We start from the raw sequence: 25286 nt of genomic DNA, 5'->3' as shown, positions 1-25286 counted from the left end.
CAGCCATGGCTGGCCATGACTCGGGATCTCAACACCAGTTCACTGGATTTCAGAAGTACTTCAATTCCTATACCATCACAGGCAGGAGGAACGTATGTATTATGTGCTTTTAACTTTTGTAGTCTAGTATAATGGTATTTTCTGGGTTTTAAACTGAAACTAAACTTAACTTTTATGTTTTCCAGTATGTAATAGCAACATACACAGGTGTTGCAATGCTCATCTTGTATTTCAAGCTTAGGCCTAAAAAGAAAACTCCTGCTGTGACAGATAAGTAAATGGTAAGTGGCTGGTGTTCTTCCCAGACCAAAACGCTTCAATATCAGCCCAAGAAGAAAGAGTGACAAAGGACAAGTTGCTAATAATAGGATATAATTAGAGAGAGAGAGAAACACAGGCATGTGAACTTTGTATTTATAATTTTAAACCTGAACTAAACTATAGCATTAGCTTATTAGGGGGCATTCTGAGGGAAGTAGGTTGTTAAAGGGGGATGCAGAAGGTATGGGATACCAGTATTCTTTTTTCTGACATGGTAAATGGGAATTTAAAGTACTACTTGAGGACTTAGTTGTATTAGAGATAAACGCAGTCTGTTAATACCTTGCTTTGAACAGAACGAAGGAGCACTGTACAATGGAACCGTATACATTAGCACACCTGATTATGCAAGGCCCATATAGAAGTGATTTTTACTTGCTCTTGTACAGCAACAACCAAGCGTTAGAAAATTCTAGAGTCACTTCCAAATACAAAATTTCCACTGAAATGGCGTTTTGAAAAGAACTATGGGCTGTCCTCATAGTCTGCAAAAAGGGGTAGAAAACAACAAGTTTGAGTGGTGGTGTTGTATGTTTTAACACACCATCAGTCATTTCTTCCTAGGTGTGCTGAAATTGGCCTGCTTGTAACTAAAATCATTTGGAGTTGGGGAGGGGGGATGCTCAGTTACTAGCACCCCTGTGCAAGACTTGCTATGTCTGATCTCTCTTCTCTTGGCAGGTCGCTGGCATGTCTGAACCTCCAATCTGTGTCAATGTAATGGAAGCTAATGACCTGTTATGGCCAATAAAATAATTACTTGTTCTATTGGAAATATGAAGTGGTTGCAAAGAAGCATGTGTGGCACTTTTTTTTTTTCTCTGTCAAAACCAGTTACTTGTAGTGGAGATGGAGTAGCTGATTCCTGGCATTGCTATCTTAACTAAACTCTTTGCAGTTAAAACACATCCTAAAGCATTCTGAGCACCTGGGAAAGACCTAAACAGCATGACCATGACACCAGCACAGAGCTTACAAACCATCAAAGCACCTCCACATGTCCACATCCCAGTGGATAACAGTAAGCTTATGTGGTTTGCAGTTACCTGGTTGCTCCCATTTTTTGCATTCCAAGCTAGTAGCGTACGTGGAAGCCGTGACTTCTTTGCTGTTATTAAGACAATGCATAGTACAACTTCTGCCTCAGTTGTCTGTATTTTGCATAGAACCTGTTTGGTTTTCATGGAAAACCTCCCAGAACAGGCTGATCAAATTATGGTATTTGAGCTTTTACTGTTACTGGCCTCTCTTGCAGAGGTAACTGCCAGGAAGAAAATGGCTGATATTAAGCTCTCATAATTCTGCATGTTCATAAAACAGCGACTGAAGTACTCGGGCACTTATTCTTCCTGGATGTAGCCTCTTAATAAATGAGGTGTTCTACCACAATTAGATACATACATCCCCCTCCCTGCCCAACATTAACATTTTTCCATCGCGTTCTCCACAGCATCTTTCAATATTCTCAATTAAAACTCAGTACCTTCCTTAGATGTCCCATTGGTGCAGATGTGATTATATGGCACTGTGCTTTGTGGAAAGGTGCCAGCAGCAGGGGTTGAACCCAGGACTTCTGATGCTAAAGCATGCGAATACACTTCCCAAACTGAGGGCAGCAGGAGGTAGCCATGGTTACTGGAAAAAAAAAATAATAATAAATTAGTGTCTTTGTGCTCTCTCACTCTAGTTCATGTATTCTTAAAGCTATTTGTACACGCTGGGCCTTCTGAATAAATCTAGTCTTCTTCCTCCCCTATGAGCTTGTTTGCATAAGTGGCCTCTGCTGTATACAACTTGCCAGATGAATAATGGTTGTTGTAACAGTGTAATAGATATAATTAGCTAAAACCCATTGCCTGCAGTTAGGAAGAGATTTACATGAAATGGCTACTCATCAACTTAACCATTTCTGAATGACTTTGGTTCTCTTAGCAGAATGCTCTGTTACAAGCACTGCTCTTGCTTCCATTGCAGCCATCACAGGGAACAAAATACCTTCTTGTACTATAATATAGACACAAGCTATGTGGTTTTAGTATTTTATTATAATATCAAAAGTATAAAACTGTACAAAATACAAAGGCAGAATGTGGCAGTGTTTCTTTACGCTGTCAATACTGTACATGCTTTAAAGTAACTTGTTTGATTCACCAGAACTTGTACTTAAATCCAACTGAGATCCAATTGAGAGCAAACAAATTTTGTTGAGGTACCATTACACCAAAAAAAAAAAAAAAAGACCCAAAATAATTTAGTTTTAACCTTTTTTCTTTAAAGAAAAGTTCCAGGTGATCTCCCTAATGAATTTTCCATCCATTACTTTGATGTATAATGCCTGTAATATACCTTACTCTAAGAGTTGGAGAAGGGGTGAGAGGGGAGGTAGTTCTCCATTTACTTTACCTTAGAAATGTCAAGTCATGTTTTTATTTTCACTAAAGATGCAGCAGATTGTTGAAGTGTCAAAGCCCTTACTGGAAGTAATGAGGAATACTGGGTTCCCTGTATACAGCTTGTAAGAGAGTTAATAAAACCAACTAACAACCCACACCACACAAACCCGAAACCACACCAAAGTGATACTTCCCAGTGTTTTGCACGTTTTACACCTCATTAGAAATAAAGCACTGAGCTTTATTGCTTGCCCAGGAGGGCTTACTGGGGTGCAATGTTTTTGTGGGTGGAAATTGTCACTTCAGCAGACAAGCTTGGCCTTTCAAGAGAAAACTGGTGATACACAGGAGTCATTAATCCTTTTACTTTGGAATAATATTTCCATTTCTTGGCTAGTTTTACATTTTGATATATTAAACCTTATGCAGGTTTTGAAAGTTCTTTTAGATCTAATACAACGTAAAAGGGTTGAAGTCCACTTTTTTTTTTAATAACTGGTATTTCAGTTGTGCCTCAGTCCTGTCCCGTTCCCCCCCCCCCCTTTTTTTTTTTTTTTATCTTCTTCATACAATAAACCATGAAAGTAAATAAAGTTCACATTGCAGTTCTGGTTGCTTACCACACTTACAGCACTGGCTACCTGTGAAAACAGAATAACAAGATCTGTGTTTCTGACAGAAAAAGATCACTGGAGTTTGAAACTTTTTAGGACTTAGTACTTGGATGGATAAAGCCCCCCCTCCAGGGAACTTGTGGCAGGTCCCAACAAGCCCCTGGCTGTAGGACCCGCTCTTTTCAATGCCCCGTTTGTTGCTGCGATACTCTGGCCATACCTGTTGCCCAGCCCAGGATACAGTGAATTAAACTACATTCTTCTTTCCTGAAACTGAGGAGTTTTTGCTTGTGTCTGAGACTGATTAAACATTTGCTAACCATAAATTAAGTGCTTTAAAAAAAAAAAAAAAAAAAAAAATCATTTGAGAACACATACCAAGGCTATTAACTTTCCACAAGTTTCAGCAGAGCTCAATACCATCTCTGAGAGGAGACAGCCATTTACATATACACATACATATATATATTTTTTATCAAAAGCACCATGAGCAATTCCTTCTTTTACAGCCATGATGCCTTGTCAATCTCCAGCATTTTCAAACCGTGGATAAATATGAAATGTCAGAACTGAGAAGATGCTGCTCTGCATTAGTTTTACATAGTTTTGTTTGTCCTGCAACAGACCGGCGGAGTCCGCCTGTAGAAGACATTCCTCCTGGTCTCGCATCTGGAGGTCACTACTGCGGTGATTGGGCACAGCCCATGTCTCACAGCCTCCCAAGTCACTGCGAGCTGTAAGCTCCCGCAGCCAGCAACAGGTTCCTGCGTGTAAAGTGGAGGTGCACAACCGGGGTTGATTTGGTCATGTATGTACCCAGTAACAAATCCTGGGAGTTCTCGGGCAGGTTTATATGTCCAGTGGCTGTAGTGAAGTCATCGGTTTCTAAATCTTCAAACGCTTTCACGGCATCCCACAGGCGAACTGTGTTGTCCATTGAACCTAGAAAGAAAAAAGAACAACACTTTAAAATACTTTCTTTTATTAATAAAAAAAGGCGCATAAAAAAGAGTTACTGGGGAGCAAGTTAACAGATATTAAGCTCAAAAAGCAGGCTTGCTCATAATGGTGGACTCATGCCCTCATCCTGCAAGGAAGCAGACTTTGCAAGCCTCTAACATACTGAATGCACACACAAAAACTACCAGGATTTCAGCTTTCCTGGAATCTAACCCGAACGACCTGTGGATAAAGCACAAAGAACTACTCTCTCAAAACATTTGGGTTTGGATTATACCACCTAGCACTGTCTTTGTTGAACTGGGGAGCCCAGAACTGGACCCAGTGCTCCAGGTGGGGCCTCCCCAGGGCAGAGCAGAGGGGGAGGATGACCTCCCTCCACCTGCTGGTCACATTCTTCCTCATGCAACCCAGGATGCCACTGGCCTTCTTGGCCACAAGGGCACATTGCTGCCTCATGGTCATCCTGTTGTCCACCAGGACTCTCAGGTCTTTTTCCTCAGAGCTGCTCTCCAGCAGCTCCCAAGCTTCACTATCGCCTGACTGCACAAACACCTTTCCTTCAGTTCCTGGAGTAGCGAGAGGTCCTGCTTCACAGTCCAGTGAAGCACTCGCCTCATACCAGCAGTTTTACGTTGCTGCTTTTGCTAAGCAATTGATTCTACTTTGTCTTCCTCAATTTACAAAACCAGTTATGTCATTCCTCTTCAGATTTATGGAACACAACAGCAACTTCACTGTTTCCAGTGAATTTTACCTGATGCTAAGATCTCTCCATCTCTACTGAATCTGAGCGCGTAGATAGTGTCCGTGTGCCCTTTCAGTTCTCCAACCATCAAGCCATGTCCGATATCCCACAACAGAACTCTTCCATCTGTCGCTCCAGTAGCCAGGAATCGTCCATTGGGAGAAAATGCCAACGAATGAATTGGTCCCTAAAACAGACATTGAGGGGGTGGGACACACCAAACAAGTTAGTTAAGTTTACTCACATTCAGTAACTCAAGCTGTATTTGTTCTGAATCTCACTCTGCAGAATTTCATCACAGAAATCAAATTCTTTTCACACTCTGAGTGATGGGCCTTTACCTTATGTCCAGTGAATATTCTTACACAATTCCCATTCAAAACATCCCAGAGCCGTACAGTCCTGTCTGCCGAGCCCGTGGCAATATAGTTAGAGTTTGGATGAAACCGGGTACACGTCACATCAGCAAGATGGCCAGCAAATATCCGTAAAGGCTGGTAGTGATCCGTTGCCCACAGACTGAAAAGAAAAGTTTTATTAATGAAAAGAGCCCTAATGAAGTTCAGTTTCTGTTGTCCAATGAAGGATAAAAGGAAGTAATTACACAGTGGTTTCTGACTGGTCAGTTTATTGAATTGGCAGGATCTGCTTTGGAAAAGTATACCTTTCCAAAGAGAGCAATAAATGAATATTCTGTCAAGTTGTTGAACAGCTGGAAGAGAACACTTATAATCAGACAGTCATATGAGACGACACTATTTCTTCAGTCATCAGATAATCTGATGCATGTTGAAAAAAAAACAAAACAAAACAACAAAACCCTGACATTAGAACATTTTTTCATTTGTATTTTAATTGATATGAAATAAAATTTATTTCCAGTAATAGGTTAGGCTAAAGTATACCAGCTAATCACTTTCAGGGTTAATCCACCACAAACTGACCCAGACAAGTAAAAAAACCCATCCGGTTTCTTACCGAGCCACTCTGTCATGTCCCCCTGACACAAAATAATAACCATACGGAGAGAACTGCGTATCCCACACTGGGTAGTTGTGTCCTTTATATCCCACCAAACACGTGAATGTTTGGAGACTCCACAATCTGACAGTGCCATCCTCAGAACAGGATAACAGATAGTTCCTGTCAAAGGAGAGAGTATAGTGTATTACACACCAAACTTACACACAGACTGCACAACCATTGCATACACACTGTGAGGTGTCTACGATAAGACAAACTGTCCACTGAACGGCGTCTGTTCAGCATGTCACATATAAATCAGCATTTTGGTGGGGTAAGCAACAATAACCAAGTCAAGCAGAATCCAGTCCTAGCCCCTTATGCAAAAAAGAGACATTTGGATGTTGATAACTAATTCTGACAACACCACAGCAATACAGAGGCGAGAAAAAAGTTAAAATTAAAACAAAAACCACACCAACCCACAGAGCTGGTCTTCACTCAGGAATTCCAGTTATATGAAAAAATGACTAGTAAAGTGCTATACTATGTTACTTTAAAAAAAAATAATCCTTTAATACAACTCTAAACAAAATTCCAGGATTCCCTGAAGAGAATTCATATCATGTTCACATTCTCTATTCATAATTATAGGCTCTATATTCCACACAAAGTTTACTTCTCTCAGTTGCATTTCTGTGATGGCTGTTTCCTGATTAGACACATGCGAAAGCCAAACTTTACTCATTTAAACCTCCTTTCTATTATTCAGACTCTCATAATTACATAATAGTTTTAAATCTCTTATTTTAAGATACTATTCCATACGTTTTGAAAATAAAGTCTCAACAGAATAGGAGAAACACAATATGCTACTCGCTCTGGTTTTATGGTTTGAAATACTCAAAGTGCAATCAATGCTGCAATATTTTTCCCTCCCACAATTCAGTTAGTTAAAAGTCAACTTAAACTACAGTTTGCAAAACGATGGTCTATTTTTCCATCTAAGTCTTGAACCTTAAAAACGGTGCTGGCATCCTCAGCTCCAGTTGATTTCAGTAACAGCTGACAGTGCCCAACCCCCTGAGGACACTGAGCACTTACGCTCACACGCAGTTTCTGATAAGCTGCACCAAGAATTGCTTTAATCTTCTGGAAAAAGCTGCATTAAGAACATGACTGCGTTCAGTATTACACACTTAAAAGTCAAGACAAGCGAACTAGTTAGCTTGTAAACTTATTTTACCTATCGGGACTGAAGCTGGTGCCATAGACAGGTCCACTGTGACCATATAAAATCTTCAACTCACTTGCTGTTTTCTCATCCATGATCCTCTCCAAGACATCGTCTGATTCTTTGTCGATGAGACTGAGGTCTGCAATATTTCAGTCACGTATAACTGTCAGAACTTCAAAGATCAATGCCATGAACAGGAAAGCAAGTAACACTCTAAAAGAGGCTAGTATAATATGAACATGACAGAGTACCTGACAATTAGTAAGTCTGAAATATACAGTGGCATTTAAAATATTTTTTACCATTGTAAAAAGTGAAAGTAATGCTTTACATAAATAATCACTTTCTTAAGTCTTCCTTAAGAGCTAAAATAAATTAATCCTGATGTGTGTTATTTTTCATACTTACACTGTTCAGCCTCCAAACACAGTAACATCTTGATAGAAATGCCAAACATTCACACCTTTTCCCACAAAGTTAATATGCCACGAAGACGCTTTTCAAATGTGTTTTGGCAGTTGCACGCAACTTCAAATAACTTTTAGTCTGTAGGCTACTATTTGCTGAACATCATGACCACATTTCAGTTAAATATCCAGATTAAGAAAGGTTTGCGTGGTATCCAACTTCAACCACAACACACCGTTACGTAAACAGCAGAATTAAAGAAGCCTGATTTCCATGAATTTGTGTAGATGTTGAGCTACAGGATGTTTTCCTCCATCCTTCTCAGAGTTCCCTCCTATAATTTCCCCGAGGGTACCTCTATAGTCTCTCCCTAGATGATCTAAACCCAGCTACCTACTACACCCTATAGTTACCATCTGTGGGAAACTAACAGAAGATCAGTAAGGGGGACTGTCAACACGCTCAAGTGACTTGCACATGGGTGCTGGAAAACACATCTATCACACTAATTGTTGTTTAATTCTGTGTGCTCAACAAGTAGAACACCTGCACTTAGATAATGTAGGCCCGGGATAGACTCAGGGGCACCTTATCAAACGTGCCCGAGATTCCTGCCCTGCTGTTGAAGAAGATCAAAGCACAGCAGAAAACTCTACCTGCCAGAATCCTTGAAATACAGGCCCAAAGAGCAAGCGTGAGCTCTCGCTCTCTCACTCCCTTGCTAACAAGGGTTCTCTTGTTAATAAGGACTCTCTCTCGCTCCGTGGCGTCTGCGTCCCCTGCTTGCCTGCCTCTGCCCAGGTGCTGCTTCAGAGATTCCCCGATCCATGAGGTATCGAGGTTAAATTTGTTCTTTGCCTTTCAGCTGTGGTTTTGTGGTTGTTCCTGCGTCCTGCCTGCATCGGCTCACACACCATCCAGTTAAGAAACAAGATGACTAGTTCCAAGCTCCACGCACTGACCAGCCCTCAGGAGGTTACACAACCAGATTTCTTATTCCTTTAAAACTGTTTCTAATGGCAGTACTTGAGATGCGATCATACACACTGTACGTGCGCATCCTGTTTCTTCAAAATGAAAGCATTTAAAACTCTTCTGCCACAGACATCTTCCTCTATTCACGCAAAACACAGCTGTCACAAGTAGTGCATGCTCATATTAGGGATCATTGTCTTAATTACCTGCTGCTGTTTTCACACTACGTAGCTTTTTCGGAGTCACTGACCAGACTCTGACCGTAGAATCAGCAAAGCCTCCTACAATCATGCTAGAGTCATCTGTAATATCCACTGCAGTCAGACCCTATGCAGAAAGTATCCATTGACATTGTTTGTATCTTTCATGATGCATTTCAAACATTACGAATTCTTAATTACTAATACAAAAATTACTATTTACAAAAATAAGAGGGAATTATTCTAGGATAGACATAAACATATAAATTCTTGCACCATTAAAAATAAAGCTGTATGAATGAAGCACAAAGTCAATAGTGACAAAACAGTACTTTGTTTTCCAGTGCTTTGGTGCAAAACATCTACCGTATTCTGTAGAATATACTTATGGGCCCACAAGAAAAGCAAAAGAAGGAATTATGGCAAAATCAGAGCAAAACCCAAAGACCACAGAAACTCAATAGTTTAAGGAATCTTTAAAAAGAATTTTGAAGATTTGGAACATAAACTTTGCAACACAACTTTCAGATACTCCAAGAACCCTTGGTAACTCCGTTAAGTCCTCTTTCTCTATTAAGAGGGATGTTTATAATTTTGATTCTCTCTCCCACATTACCCAAACTCTTCTTTTACCAACCTGGTAAGCGTTAAGGAATGTGTAGAAACAGATGGAGGGCAGGCACTCTGGGCCAAGACGCACACGCCTCGCAGCTTCCTTCATGTTCATTACTTTATCCAGCTTGTCAGAGTCTTTCAGTTCAGGCAGAGGAATTCTACAAGAAGCACACATTTTTACAAACTAAAAGCACCTTTTGTATTGTTAATCTAAACAGAGAAAGCAAAGCCTTTGCTTGCAATCCTATACTGCAATATTCAAACAGGAAGCAAGAACTAGAAAAAAGAAAGACTATGTAGAAGATTAACTGATGAGAAAAAGAGCCGGTCGCTTTAAGTATTTCAGACAGACAATTGAATAAGATAAATAATTGAGTATGATCTGAAAAGATTAGTGGGTAACTGAATGAAATTTTACTGAGGGAGATCTAGACTGTCTTGAAGGGCAGAGGTAGAAGGTTATATGCTGAGCTTTCCATTACCTCCCTTAAAAGTCTTACGGCTAAAGCTGTGTACAGCTCAAACGGGCAAAGAGCTAAAAATGTCACGTGAACAGCGATGCACATTTGGCACGACAAGACTGGATTTAACAAGACTTCTCTACATGTTGTTCCCTTGGTACCTGTTTTGGGGAGGAGCATTAGGGTCTTGTTTTTTACTTTTCGATCCTACACTATCTTTTTTAGGTTTTTTCTTCTTTGGCTTTCCTTCCTCATTTTCTCCTTCTTCATCTTCATCATCCAAAGGCACATCAAATTCTGGTTCTTTCAATAAGCCAAAGAAAACCTGCAAAGCCAGTAAAATACACAAGACAAAACAGTAATTGCTGTTCTTACTGAAAAAAAAGTATCCATTAAAAAAAATTAGTTAAAGTAATAGTCAAGCAATAGAGCTGCCCCTTTAACACTGCTATGTTTTTATTACTGCATCCATTACTGGTGAGCCCACAAATGTAGTACATGTCCTGTTGTTTTAGTCAGCAACTGATCTGGACAACTGTAAGTTCTCCCACCGCTTCTTTGCGCTCCCTTAAAGAAGAATCCCTACAGCTGACATAGTTTATCTGCATAATAGTGTGGTCCTACACCGCCAAGATCTACACAAACAGCCCTTGCAGTACCAGCTGGCAGTAAGAAAGAATTACATCTGTTGTACAAGAGAGAAAGCCAAATAGTCAAGTGCCCATTTTAAAACCCCAGAGTCATTCAGGAGTTAGTTTACATTTAGTTCAGTGGGCTGAACACAAGGCGCTCTCAAAGGAGTTCAACAGTTTCTTCTACCAGATACAGGTTGATCTCTCTACTCCTGCCAACAACTACTTGTACAGTTCTCTTCCTTTGTTCTGTACACGCTGTCTTTTAATATCTCAACTGACATATCTCGGTCTATACTAAGATATCTCCCTGAAAAACTACAGAGAACGGTTCAATTATAAGAGTGCAACAATCCTTCCCTCCTACCTTTGCTTTATTAGCTTCTCGTTTTGCCTCCCCGGCCAAGCTTCCAACCATAGCATCTATCTGTTGTTTGCTGCGAGGCATTCCATCAAAGATATCAATGTAAAGATGTTCCTGAACAATGTTCCAGATCTGATTGTTCTGCTTTTCCTGAAGATGCCTCTTCAAGAGTTGGTAAGAGTCACGGGAAATACGCAGCACAAACTTGCTTGTTCGGAAATCCAGCATGGTCTCGTTACCTTTCATATGTTCTTTTTTGGTTAAGCTAGATAATACACGCAGGTCATCCTGGTAATAGCACTCTTGATCCCCATGGAATCTATTAAGACAATTTAAGACACAATAAAAGATTTATTATAAAAACATTATCTCCTAAGTGCACACTTATTTACATTATTTTATTATTTTATTTACTTTATTATTTATTTTATTATATTATTTACATTATTTAGCGTGAAACATATACGTAAGGACCTTTTGGAAGCTACTGACTACATATAGGATTCTTTTTTTTCTACTGAAATAAATCTTCCCCCGAGGAAGATACACCAGTGACTTCCTGTACACAGTCAGAGCATTCAACAATTAAAAACCAAGATGAAGAGAACATGCAAATGGAACCTCACAGAATTTCATACACCCAAAGGGTTCTCGCCTGAAGTAAATAGTTACACTACCATGTTTATTTACAGAAATGAAACTCTAATTTGTGGTATCATAAAGTACAGGACATTTTTTTTATTACTCAAGACTATTGGATGTATTTATATATGAGTCATTATATGAATATGCACATTTCACAGTGAATGTGTTTCTCACTCTCCACTTGCATTACAGAATAGCTAACGTATGTCTAGTGTTTGCCATTTTCTCTCAAACCACCTTATAAAATAGTTGTGGCAGGGAACGTTTTAACTATTTACAGAACCATTTTTGCCGACCATATTGGAGGGAGAAAAAGTTATCCTTTTGGACTGAAATATTCCATAATAGGTCTGAATGGAGAAACAAATGAAATTCAGATTTCTCAAGTGATAAAGAAGTGAAACATAGTAAGAGCACAGAAAATTGTAGATTAGCCATAAATTAATTCCTTTAATCTTACGTGAAGAATTTCAATATACATGCTATGACATTAGCAAATACTTAAAGCACACATTATTTGGCACCTCCCTGCAATTTTCCAGTGCTAAAAAATGACTCCAAATCTTTCTCCAAAGCAGCAGCATCTCTCCATTGATACTTCACAGCAAGGAGCCAACCAGCTCACCATAAAAACAGTTCAATATGTGCATGTGGACAGTACAAAAGCATATAGTTTGCACATCTCCCTAATATAGGAGACTGGAAAAGGATTTACGAACAGTTTCTGTAATCCATGGCACCATTACTTCAGATTCCAAATACCTTCAACGTTAGAGAAGACAAATAATACATGTGTGTATATATATATAAAGGCCTACGCTACTATAGCCTACAGATTTAATCAAAATAGCAAATACCAAATCACGCAAATGCACGAATGAAAATAAATTACCTTTCAAAAAAAGACTTTGCTTCACTCTCATGTTGATTGTAGACCAATTCCAAGTACATGTGCACAAAGAGAGGATAAAACAGCTGAGATAATTCTGCTCGATGACAGTCCAGGGAACACTCAATGAAGTGTTTCAAGCCACTGTAGTATTCCTCGTAGAGCGTTGGGTCCCCTTGCTGATTGTAAGCAGACAATACTGCACTCACATCTGGCTGATCTTCCACAACAACAGCTCCTCCAACTGCAAAAGCATAAAACTAGAGCTTATAAGACAGCCTGAAAGAGCTAGCAAACACCCAGTGGCTAACGGCTGCACTGGTAAGGTGAGGCACTCTGAGCAAAACAGGACACTAAGTCTTGTGCTTGTTCAGCACTAAGTTTAAGGGATAGAAGTGAGAGGACGGTATCACACTGTAGTCCAGAAGCCAATTTTCCTAGCACCTTCAGCCATTTTTTGTGCTTTTCCTGCCAACAGCTGCCTATAAGGTATTTAACATAGTGCCCAATTCAACTAGGATTTTAAGCATAAAGGAAGAAGCCACTAACATCACCAAAATAAATTATCTTTACTGCTAAAGCTAGAAATTGTCAAATTAGGAAGGGAATCTTTCAAAGCCTGTAAGATATACCCCCTATAATTATTTTGCTTCCAGTAAACAAGCAAATTAAGTTCATCAAGTGAAAAATTCACCAAGACCACTACACAACCATTACAGGACAGTGACTTTTTGTCACATGCTAACACTCTGAGAGCTCTGTTCTCCATAGCAGTCATTAAACGTATTCATTGTCTTGTCTTCTGTGGAAAAACAATGGTATCAGGTGATACCAGGAACAACCTGACTTTATACTACACGTTTACTGGAACTCACACGTATCAGTTCCTGAAACTTCATGATACTGTTCTGTAAAGCTGTCCCACAGAACACACTGATTAAAATTACTTAAGACTCCAATTATCCAAAGGACTTCTCAAGTACCCAGCAACTCGATCCAAAAATGTATAAAGCCTCCTCTACAAGTATCCTACGTCTCTTTCTTCAAAATGCAGCCTGTACATCAGGCCTCCCTTCTCACCCTTACAGCCACATCTTGGACCATCACCTCTAACTACAAAGGAAACCTCCAGCCTCCTGCTACGCTATTAGTCGAAATGGGACACAAAGACAAGGGGAAGCACTTCTCTCTTTGACAGCAGTCCCTGCAAATACCACAGATTTGGTCCTTTGCTCCAGGGAGGGCACCCCCAGGAGACCCCAATCTCTTCCAGAGTTGTATGGGGGAATGACACACTCAGCACCCCCCGCGCCCAGCGAGTGCCGCCCCGTGGGAGGCACGACCTGACACCAACCCTTGTGTCCCAGCATCACGGAGAGTCCCCGAGGCTGGGGGAGGCACAGGGCCCTTTCAGCCCCTAGAAAGCCCGCCAGAAGGGGGCGGCCTCCCTCCCCGGGCAGTGACCCCACAGCCCCCACCGGAGCCCACCTTTCCCCGGCGGCACGGCGGCGACCGCCGCCACCCCGGGGCTGGAAGAGGCGACAGCGGCAGCGCTGCCTCCTATCGCGATAGTGGCAGCGGCGGTGACCCGGTTGAGTAGCGCCTCGCCGCCGGCGTCCGCATCGCCGCCCGCCGTTCCCAGAAGCCCGGTGCCGGTGGGGCTGAGAGCAGCAGCGCCGAGGTCATCGCCGAGCAGGCGAGCTTCGCGCCGCAGGATCTCCTCGGACTCGCGGAGGTTGCTGCGCCGCAGGAACTGCAGCACGGCCACAAGCGTCTGCCGGTCCAGCGCCGATGGGGAGGCGGCCGGGCCCGGTGCCACAGCCTTAGAGGGGGCCGCCTCCACACCACTCCCCACCGCCTCCCCATCCGCCGCAGCCGGGGGAGCGGCAGGAGCGGCGGCAGCTGGAGGAGCAACAGGAGGCTGCTGCGGCGGCGTTCCCGCCTCAGGGTCCGGCTTCACCGTCACCACCTCCGCCGGCTCCTCAGGTAGTGCCGCCATCTTGCATCGCCCCCCATTCGCCGGCAGCTGCCGCCAAGCGCGGACGCTCTTACGACAGTCAGGGCAAAGGATGGGTAATGCCACCGCTGACTACCTAAGCTCTTATGGCTTCGTTTTGCGACTCTGGAAGGCGCGCTTTATGGTAGCGGGAGTGGCGGGAGTCGGGAGCGGCGGTTTGGAGGCGCCCGCTGCACCGCGGGGCTCCCAGCGCTAATTAACCCTAATTTTGGGTGGCGACTGCGCGAGTGTGACTCACGGAACTCAGTGGTGCCCACGGTGTGCGAGAAACCTCGGCCGGAAACGGGTTGATGTGTTTATAAGCCACTACCGGTGCCCTCGTGGAGCAGAGCAAGGATGGCCTTGGGACTGTGTGCCTTTGTCCCAATTAAATTAACTATGACTAGGTAATTTAATTTTCCAGGTGTTTCTAATATCGCTTCTTTTAGTCCTGTGGGGTAAATACAGGTTCGTTGATACTACAGAATTTATTTTTTTTATGAACGAACCCGGTTTCTTGTGATTGACGCACTTTTCGTGATAAATTAAACGTTTGCCAGCGCTTCGTTAGCGAGTAATTTAATTCTTAGCCAGAGGAAGGAGGAGTGTAAACAGACCGTGAGAAGAGAGACCTGCAGGCGATTAAAATTTCTGGCGGGTTGAGTCTAAGCGCATGCGCAATGGCGCCCACGGACAAAACTACGGTTCCCAGCATGCCCCGCGCAGGTCCCGCGCATGCGGTTTAGGGGGCGGTGCTGGCGCACTACCCTTCCCGCCGTCCCCTGCGGGCGGCCGACGGCCGGTCCCGCGTCTGCCCCGCTCCCCGCCCCGAGCCGCGGACATGGACGTGGACGTTGGCTCTGCTGTTTCGGGGCTGTCGGGCGGGGAGGGAGCAGGCGCGGGCCCGGCCCCGGCCGACGAGGACCAGGAGATGGAGGGGGCTCCCAGCTGTTCGGGGTCGCGCTCCCACCCCTTCGAGTTCGAGCGGAGCCGCTCAGAGTCCAGCGGCGACGAGGACGATGACGAAGACGACGAGGAAGAGGAGATGGAGGAAGAGGAGCTCGAGGGGGACCCCGGGGCTCGGTTCGGGACGGACGACGGGGAGCTTGACTCGGACGACGACCGGGAGGTATGGTGGGGGGACAGGGGGCGGCCCCTGAGGCGAGGGCGCCCAACGGCCCCCTCGCGCGCCAGGCCTCGCTCCCGGCGTGCCCCGCGCCGCCGCCATGGCTGGGCCGCTGGGGCCTGTGGAGAGGCTGGGGTGGTGGGGGCAGGCCCGACCGGAGCGGTCCGGCAGCTCCGGCGCGGAGCAGGGCGCCGCGGGGGTGTGAGCTAGAGGGGGGCAGGCCGGCCGCCCCGCTGCGGGAAGGCTACTGGGTGAGAAAGGCAATGTCTGCATGTGGGGCCTGGCGTTTGCAGAATATCGGCGGCTTTCAGGCAGGTCCTATAAGCAGCGGACTTCAATTTACGTGCTTTTGGGAACTTCTGAAAACTTCCAGGTGCAAATCTAGACCCCTGCTTAGGCAACGTAAGCTATATGATAATAGGCTTTTTATTATTACCCAAGTTCACTTCATCTGTCTTGTTTAATTGAAGCCCTTACAAACTCTTGGCATAGCTGAGAGGGTGGTAACCGGTGGTGTGTGGGTGAAATGAGTGGTGTCGTTGAGGGAAAGAAGGCCTCTTAGTCTGGCTTTGAGACGAGAGGAAACGGAACATAAAATCCTCATGTGTTACCTCTTTCAGACAGATCTTAGATCATTGCTATAGAAGAAATTTGTTCTTTTCTGAAATAGCAGACTTCTGACAGGAAAGTAGTTATGAAATTGCTTGTATGCGTTCCTGATAAAGGTATTTCATAAGCAAAATTCCGTGCAGTGGAATTTCAGTCTTTGCATCCATATGAATTTGTATAATCCCTAGCTGTGTGTAGAAACAAGAGACAGCACTAGTTATTAATCGAGCCCACTTGATTGGGGGCCCCAACATGCTTACTGAGTGTTTTTTAAATAATGAGATTATTTGCTACCAGTATCCGACTCAAGCTTGCAGATTGATACTCTGTTAAAGAGTTCATCCAAAAGAGCTTTTCCCAAAAGGATTGGTTTTAGTTTGCTTTTCAGATGTGAAATTCACGAAATGAATGCAAATCCAATTTACAAAAAGGTCAATTTAGAAGACTAGATGAAAGTATTTAGAAAAGAGCTGTACATGAGGAATGACTGACTTCTTTGGAAAACCCATTTCTGTTGCATCTGCTGATCCAGATTTTTTTTCTCAATTTAAGGTTGTGATAGTTTTGGAAGCTGCAATTGGGAAATTTTATGGCTTAGCCTGTGTATTCAAAGTCTTACAGACTGTCTTTGTTTGTAGCGTATGATAAACCTCGCGGAGTTGACCCCTTACATCCTGTGTTCCATCTGCAAAGGTTACTTTATTGATGCTACAACTATTACAGAATGCCTGCACACCTGTAAGTATCCCTACTGTCATTCTAAGAGTTTGGTTGCACATTCAAACAAAAATCAGCTGTTGAGATGTTCTGGCTTCACAAAGATAATTCTCTGTTAGACACAATAGTGTGTTGCATTTGTTCTGTTCCTTAAGGAAAATACATTTGTGGATGTTTTAAGCATCAGAAAATCATGAAATCAGTCAATCATGAAGTTAGCTTATTTTCCCAAGTTAAGAGGGAAAATGATGTAGGGAAAGATAAAGCCCGAGTAAAAAGCAGAGCTACTACATACTTTTTATTATTATTATTTTATTTTTTTATGTAGGCTCTATGAATTTGAGTATGTAACTGAGAAAAGAAAGTTGAGTGGCCCTGCTAATAATGGTGTTGAGAGTTTCCTAAACTGTTGCTGATATGAGCTTGTAAGTTCACAAAACTCAATAAGCAGCTGTGTGGAAATACCAGTTCAGAAAGAGAAACATTTATATGCACCCCTAGAACAGTCAGTCTAGAACCTGATGACTAGAAATGGATGGATAATAAAAAACTGTCTTGTCTTTTTATTTTTCTCTTCAATCCTTGTCTTGCACTAACGGTTTTTCCATTGCGAACAGAACTATTTTCTCTCAAAGCTAATAAAACCCTTTCTGTGAAGCTGACTTTAGGCCACACCCACATTCCCACCGGAATCCTGAATCTTCCAGCCACTAACACTACATAGAGGGAAAACTCATCTTTTTTTTTTTTTTTCTTCACTCTTTTCTTTTTTTCTTTTACGGGACATTGCTTACTAGCTTGATGCGTACCATGCATCATAATATTCCGTGCAATTTCTAATTTAGGAAAATGCACAACTGTTATTAAGGACAGCATAATGTTGCAAGTGCAACTGTGGTGATCTCTTGGAAGTTTCCTTGTAAATTTGGACGTTTGATGTGTTCAAGCTGATATGGAGCTGACCTGATATAAGTTAGTTATTCTAGGTATTTCCACTCATTAGCTTTGCTTCCAGATTTGTAAAGTACAATGAAAATGGCAGAATTATAACTTCTTACCTTGGTTTTTCTACTGAAACTTTTTGTAGGGTTCTGTCTTTCTGTCTGCAGCAGTCAGTATTTTATTGCCATAGCTCTACTCTGTTCTTGGTAACACAATTACAACAGTGAACACCTACCATCAGTTGGATCAGGATTACTCATAGGAATAATCCTGATTGAATGGTCAGGCGCGTTGTATCCTGTACAAGTAGAGGGCTGAAGTTCACTTGAGTTTGAAAGTTGAAAGACTCGCTTCGTTTCGTCTCTGACAAATTTTATTTGAGAAGTCTTGGTGTAATTGCTCCTCTTGCTTAACCAGGTGCTATTGTTTAATGGACATGTGACTTTTATGGGGTATCTTTTCTTTACAGTTTGTAAAAGCTGCATAGTGAGACACTTCTACTATAGCAACAGATGTCCAAAATGCAATATCGTTGTACATCAGACACAGCCCCTTTATAATATCAGGTAATAAGTTCATGCCGGTTTTATAGATACTTTTTTTTTTTCCAGGTTTTGCTGCTTGCTTTTAAATGTTCTGTTTTGCAGACTTGTAGTAGTGCTTTTTGCTTTCAAATGAAGGAACAGTTACAAGGAGTGTGTTGTGTTCTTTGTTTATATAAGTTTCATCACAATAGTGAAGACAAAAATACTTTTGTGTATACACTTTTGTATAATTTCCTGTTGTACCTTGTTCGTATCCCTTTCTAGGGTTTGTTACCCTCTGCCCTGGGTATTTTTATGCATTTGCTCAGTGTTACAGGTGATATGAGAGCTTAAATATTTGCTTTGATTTTCTTTTAGACAAAGCTTTGTTGGCATAGTATACTTACTAACTCCGAAAACTGAGTTTTAGCTCCTTGATCTGTTCATGAATTCTTGAAGGGCGGCACTTTTAACTTTCTGTGACTTCTGTTGGAGCTCTGCTGTCAGGACATGAATTTAGAAAGATCCAGAGCTGCTGCTCTGTCAGTATTTATGTATGTCATATTTTATAGAATCATGGAATTGTCTAGGTTGGAAGGGACCTTTAAGATCATCTAGTCCAACCATCAACCTAACTCTGATTAAAAAAAATAAATCACTAAACCATGTCTCTAAGCACCATGTCAACCCGTCTTTTCAATCCCTCCAGGGATGGTGCCTCAACCCCTTCCCTGGGCAGCCCATTCCAAGGCTTAAGAACCCTTTCTGTGTCAAAATTGTTCCTAATCTCCAATCTGAACCTCTCCTGGGGCAACTGGAGGCCATTTCCTCTTGTCCCATCACCTGTGACTTGGGAGCAGAGACCGACCCCCCCTGGCTACACCCTCCTTTCAGGGAGTTGTAGAGAGCGAGAAGGTCTCCCCTCAGCCTCCTTTTCTCCAGGCTGAACCCCCCCAGCTCCCTCAGCCTCTCCTCATGAGACTTACTCTCCAGAGCCCTCACCAGCTCCGTTGCCCTTCTCTGGACCCGCTCCAGCTCCTCAATGTCTTTTTTGTGGTGAGGGGCCCAAAACGACCCAGCCCTCGAGGTGGGGCCTCACCAGTGCCCAGTCCAGGGGGACCATCACCTCCCGAGTCCTACTCACCGTACATTTCAATGATGTATTTGGCATTTCTGTTACAGTTTAATGAAAACCATTCTGTCTTGCACCTAAGATGCTTTCATTTTATTTTTTTTTCTTTTTAATAGACTGGACCGGCAACTGCAAGATATAGTCTATAAATTAGTTGTAAATTTGGAAGAAAGTAAGTTCTTTATTTTATTACCATCTAGAGATTGAAAAGACTGAATGGAAAACAGTAATCCAAACCCCTATTTTTACCCGGACTCTTTAAAACAGATTTGTAACATTTGGTTGTAAATCTTAATGAATTAGCTGTGACAACTGGCTTTTGTTTTTGGCTGCTAAATGCTATTCTCAATAGCGGTATGTACCCTGTCTCATGAAACACAGGTATCGCTGTATCCAGATAATACTTCGTAGTCGTGCCTCATGAAGAAAATATCATTGCCTCTAATAAATTCACTTTGCGCAGTTGAAAAAAGGTTGTTAAGACTGATTCTCTCCAATGCTTTTATTTTTTTCCTAATTTTAGATGTGTTCATTGTGTCATTTCGTTTATGTTGAACTTTGGGAGCCAATGAATCTCAAAGTCCACCTGTGTAGACTGAGTGTAATATACACATCCAGTGGATATATACATGGATTACAGACGGTATAAAAATAGAGCCATGGCAGCCTATAGATTGTATAAAAATAGTCATGACAGCCAGAACGATACTAGTTCTTGCAGCTCTTTCAGTGTAATTTATGGCCAGTTTCTCTAATTTCTTTGCAGTTTTTACTAACAAACTCTTAATTTGGGTATTTTAAATGTCCCGGCCTCATGTGGAATACTATGAGGGGAAGGTCTAGATGGGGAAGGTCTGTAGGAGCTTGGAAAGTTTTTACTACTCTGACCAATAGAAATTATATGGATAGTTTCTCAGCATCTGAAATAATGTTCCAACCTGTATTGTGGGGTTTTTTTTCAGGAGAGAAAAAACAAATGCATGACTTCTATAAAGAAAGAGGATTAGAAGTGCCCAAACCAGGTGAGCTGTAATCACTTTAGAGGACACTGTTAAGGAAATATTTACTATACCATTTATTATTAAGGGCTTTCCTTGGAATATTAGCTCACAACTGAAGAAGATATGTAGTATTAGAAATGTGGGATTCTTAATTGCCTGATTACTGTAACTTGTTACAGTTCTCAGATTAGAAAAATAGGTGGAACTGGTACCACTTAAACCCAGATTGTGGTTGGATTTTTAAAACAAATTATATTTTGCCTACAACCAGAAAATATATTTGAAATGTGTTAATTTTATTTTATGGCCTTTAATAAATAATACGTTACAAAGTAGTAAAAATAAGATCAGAGTCTGTTGACAGATGAGGGATTATTCTAATTATTTTTTGTCTTACTATCAAATAAACAGCTCTTTGGAGAATCGCCATGCTGAAAGCTAATGCTGGTTCAGATGCACAGCATGATATGTATAAGGAGCTGATTTAGTCATAAAAATATAGGGTGAATTGCATGGGCTCTTTTTCTTTATGAGCCCATCTGTTTTTCTTGTTGCATGTTAGTGTCTTGGGCTGCTTTTATTTCAAGTTGTGTTTGCATTTTGGCTATTTGAATATTTCAGCTGTCCCACAGCCAGTTCCAGTGAGCAGAGGAAGACCTCGAAAAGTTCTGGGTTCTGTGTTCCGGATCCCACCAGAACTTGACATTTCCATACTTCTGGAGTTCATTGGGTGAGTTGTGGGCAAATGTAAGAGCAAGTGGCTGACGTGAGGGTGCTGTTTGTGTGTGTTGGACCATTACTGGCTTTTAGTTGTCATCGAATGTGCATTTCCTCATTTTAACTTACAGTGCAATAGTGACAGTCAACTGCACATAGCTAGGTGATGCAGATAATTAAATGTTTAAGGTATTTTCCTATGAAGACAGCTTCCTAAAAGTTGTTTTAAAACTCACTCGTTTTTATTTTCAACAAAGTAGTGTAGCCTCAGTGAACTGAGTGATGAAATACCTGTCTTACGCTTCCTAATCTCTGTAGGTGGCAGTACAATTAATGCTGACTATGTCAGGACTAGCTCATATGATTCGGGGACTGCAACCACAACCTGGGCAGCAAGAGCAGTGTTTCTGTAAATGTTATAGGTGGGGGTAATAATGTGGTCTACTTTTAAGTTTGCCCAACTGTTTCACAGACTTTAATGAATTACGTTGAAGCTTTTGTATCAGGAGTCGCCTTTTAGCCACAGACTGTGAGGGAGAAATCCAGCCCAAATGCTAGAGTTGTTTTCAGGAATGCAGGAAGGAGAAATTGCATTGCTTTGGCCATGTGCAGATTTATAGGTTAATGCTTGAGAGAAGGTAATTGGTAATTGAGAAGGGCTCGAAAGCTGTTACTGCTCTGATAGCAGCACACAGTGCAGAACCTCAGCTGGGGTGGGAGGCAGGCAGGCAGCTTGGCTTTTGCAACTCTTACCCCTCTACCCAGATTATGCCTGCTTTTGGCCTGGCTTTGCCTGAACACAGAGTTCAGAGGACTCCAATATGTAGTCACAGCAAACTGTTGCACAAATGATGTGAAGTCAAGCCATCAGAAATTGGGAAATTCTAGCAGCAAGGCATACCACCTTGATTCAGCCTCACTCTTTGTAGGCATCATGTCCTAATCTTTTCATATGTTATGTCCAGCGTTTCCACTGTGTTTTACTTTATTCAGAATACAGAACAAATTTCCTCCATGGGTAAATTTTGGCTGGGTAGGGGGTGCTGTGTGGGCTTTTGGTTTGTTGGCCTTTTTTTTAAAAAAAGTTTTGCCCATCACACTGCTACTTTATTTTTTTAAATGGATGAGAAGTGAGATTGCAGGAAGAAAAGAGAAGATCTTCGAGCTAAACCTCTAGGGAACAATCCCTGGCTGTTCTATAGAATGTCCTGGTGAATCCACATACCTGACAAGTGCGGTGTTTGTTTTCTGTATGCCTGACTTGCAGAAGTGCTGAATGCTCACAAGCACAGCTGAAAGCAGTGAGAGTCATGACTAAAACTGTGGTATGGAGTGTTCTGCAGACAAATCCAATCTTGGATGTCCCAAATTGGGCACTTGCAGTTCTTGGTTACCTTTCAACACAGTCTGTCTCGGGTTCCTCTTTTTAAAAAAAGTATTACGTTGCCGTTCTGCAGAGTAGGACGGTATGGAAATACATTGATGTGTTGAAGAAATGAGACCGAGGAAATGAATGCTTTGGCATTAAGAGCAGGTTTGCCATAAGTAAAGCCAAGAGCCACGTGTTGGACAGAAGGGGAAAGCAAAGACATTATACAGCTGCCCAGCCTGTGGCCATTGTGTATTGTACACTCAAAACTTAATTTAAATGTAGTTTTTAATTGTAGTTATAAAGGATTTTTTCCCTTTAATGAATGTGGTATAAAATACATGATGTAATTAGTACAGGGCCGCACTGATCTGATGCTCAGGCATGCTTTTTACCCCATTGAGTAAAATGTGATTAAATGGATAAATACAGACATAAGATAAAACACTTTGACTAAAAACTAGGTAGAAAAAGAGTAAATCTAATGCTATTCACCTTACATTTCTGTTGTGTTAGGGGTGTATATGCTGTTATTTTATTGCCTTGGCTGGACTATAGCTGTCACTGTAGTTAGCACTAGATGCGAGTTTAAGGGACCTGTGATGGGTAGTGGTACTGGCCACTGCTGTGCTGGCCCGGCAGGTGGCAGAGGGAGCATATGGAGTGAAAGGGCATAGGAACATGTTTTTATACCAACAGCCCCCCGTCTTCCCCCATGATAATTTCACTGTAAAATGACTTTTAAAACAGGAATTAGAGATTTTAGTTCAAAGGATATCCCTTTCAGATTGGAACACTTGGTGACTTTATAGGAAAGCTTCTTTAGATTTTCCTGGCTGCAGGATTAGATACGGTTTGAATTCATTGTAGTGAAGGTACTTTGTTTTAGATCTCCACTCTGAAAATCTCCTTCCACCCCCCTTCTGGTGATTCTCAGCAAGTACATTTTTCTTTTTTCAGAGCAAAAGGAAGTTGTTAGGCAACTTAGACCTCAAAACTAGTAAAAATGTATCTGGATGTCTGTGAAACAAGGTGACTTTTGAATCTATATTGTTGTATTTGTTTTTCTGGTACTTGTATTTCAAGCTTCCATTCCAGTGTTGGCAGCAAAACAGGTAATACTGTGCAAATACCATCTATACTATGTGAAACTGTCCACTGTGTTTTTGTTAACGTATATGGAGGGAAGCACAGAATGTTTCTAATTTAAAAAAAAAAAAAAAAGGGTAATGCTTTAACAGCATCTACTTTGCAATTTATTTTAGTGACTTTTTAATCTTTGGTGGTCTTTTATACTTTATGTGTTTTAGGGTTTTAATATATTTTCCTCTTCAAAAGTCAAAAATCAAAGAGCTTATCTTGGTGATGAGAGTTTAAGAAAGCTCTTTTAGATAAAGAAAATTTGGAATACCTTGGAGTAGCCAGCAGAAATTGCTACTTTGAAAGTTTGACTGTCTGTATTGTGGTGTTGGAGTTATTATCTAATTATCTAATTGGCTGTGGAACTGTATCAAAGAAGATGACAGCCGTAGTGGAAAAGCTTTTCTATGTTTGTTAGTAACTTTAAATATCACTTCAGTGGGAGAATTTGATGATAGTTTTACTTAAGTCTGATAGCTGGTACACAGAGGTGGAGCCACTTGGTGACAGTAACTTGGAGTGCTGTGCTAATGTGTGTTCTGCGGAACATTACAAATACGTTTGCTATATCAAATGGTCAGTAGAAGGATAGTCAATTCATAGGGATGTTTGATTTTTGTCCTCTCTAGTGCCATGAAATACTGCTTTTTTTTTTTTCCTTTCCTCTCGTGCATACATACCTTGCTAATGCAATGCAAGAGTAGTAAAATATCATTAATTGGGCTTACTTCATTGAGAAATTTATACATTGCACTACAAGATGGAGATGTAGAGTATAGATGATCAATAGTATACCATGTGCTCAGACATTAATGAAACTCTGTTGAAGCCAGCTGGGAAATTGGTCATTTGCCACCTTTGTGTGTATTTCACCTTCCAGTGAAACACCTGCCGCTTTCCTGAGTTCCTAGATAGCTTTAGCATTAATTCTGTGTTATAAATAGTGTGGAAGGCAAACAACTGGCCCAGAAACCCTCTTTGGTGTTTGGGCATGTTCTGTCAGCAACTTCTTAGGTACTGTCTGTTAAACTTCCAAATATCAAGGATGATGAAGTATGGATGTTTAAGCAGCATTTATGTTACAACCTACTCCTATGAAAATGAATGTTGTGTTATGTATAAAAATGGCTTTAGGTTGTGTTGGTTTTTTCTGTTTTGTGAGGACAAACCTTAAAGTCATAAATAACTGAATTCCCAAGAAAAATGGAGTACCAAATAAAGGGTAGGAGAGAAAGATATAAAACTTCAGTCTGATATTATTTCATGTATTAGATTTTATTGAAAGGAGGAGCCTGATTTGAAAAATAAGCTTGATATACCAGACCACTAAATCAATAAGTCACTATCATAATAAAGAGCTTTAGGGTGTTAATAACTGTTAACCTTAGCAATATTGACTGTGTTTACTCTTCTCTTGTTTTTCAGAGCTAACGAAGGCACAGGGAATTTTAAGGTGCAGATGTGATTTAAATTTTTCTCTTATGATTTACTTCAGAAATATGTATAACCTGATGTATTTCATTTAGTTTGTTTTTCTTACACTGGGCGCAGCCTGGACTTTCATCAGCCATAGTGATAACCAACCTTG

At 41.5% G+C, this 25286-nt stretch overlaps 3 protein-coding genes across 5 annotated transcripts in view; 2 read left to right on the top strand and 1 right to left on the bottom strand.

The window, feature by feature from the left end:
* Window positions 1–2543, top strand: ATP5MK (ATP synthase membrane subunit k). Its single transcript, XM_074158896.1, has 3 exons — window positions 1–92; window positions 186–281; window positions 1003–2543. Exons 1-2 carry the CDS (start codon window positions 6–8, stop codon window positions 276–278), a joined length of 180 nt encoding a protein of 59 aa, XP_074014997.1. The 5' UTR covers window positions 1–5; the 3' UTR covers window positions 279–281; window positions 1003–2543.
* Window positions 2544–3271: 728 nt separating this feature from the next.
* TAF5 (TATA-box binding protein associated factor 5) lies at window positions 3272–14426 on the bottom strand. Its single transcript, XM_074158895.1, has 11 exons — window positions 13914–14426; window positions 12429–12669; window positions 10895–11210; window positions 10057–10220; window positions 9457–9592; window positions 8826–8946; window positions 7246–7375; window positions 6015–6179; window positions 5378–5555; window positions 5046–5223; window positions 3272–4270 (listed from the first exon to the last, which is right to left on the bottom strand). The coding sequence occupies exons 1-11, from the start codon at window positions 14422–14424 to the stop codon at window positions 4053–4055; spliced, it is 2358 nt and encodes a 785-aa protein (XP_074014996.1). The 5' UTR covers window positions 14425–14426; the 3' UTR covers window positions 3272–4052.
* Window positions 14427–15213: 787 nt separating this feature from the next.
* The window catches only part of PCGF6 (polycomb group ring finger 6), a 28679-nt gene continuing 18606 nt past the window's right edge, over window positions 15214–25286 (top strand). Inside the window, exons 1-7 of one of the 3 annotated variants that reach the window (XM_074158950.1) lie at window positions 15214–15550; window positions 16795–16894; window positions 18285–18381; window positions 19588–19643; window positions 20434–20493; window positions 21094–21202; window positions 25124–25151. In XM_074158950.1, the coding sequence (XP_074015051.1) occupies window positions 15263–15550; window positions 16795–16894; window positions 18285–18381; window positions 19588–19643; window positions 20434–20493; window positions 21094–21202; window positions 25124–25151 (738 nt within the window). In that variant the 5' untranslated portion in view covers window positions 15214–15262. The remainder of the gene's footprint in view (window positions 15551–16794; window positions 16895–18284; window positions 18382–19587; window positions 19644–20433; window positions 20494–21093; window positions 21203–25123; window positions 25152–25286) is intronic. The other 2 variants (XM_074158951.1, XR_012463531.1) reach the window with 2 other exon arrangements.

This window comes from Numenius arquata, chromosome 15 (assembly GCF_964106895.1).
Source record: "Numenius arquata chromosome 15, bNumArq3.hap1.1, whole genome shotgun sequence".
Lineage (NCBI taxonomy): Eukaryota > Metazoa > Chordata > Aves > Charadriiformes > Scolopacidae > Numenius > Numenius arquata.
Note: the sequence above shows the minus strand (reverse complement) of the source record. Positions and strands in the feature narration are given on the sequence as shown.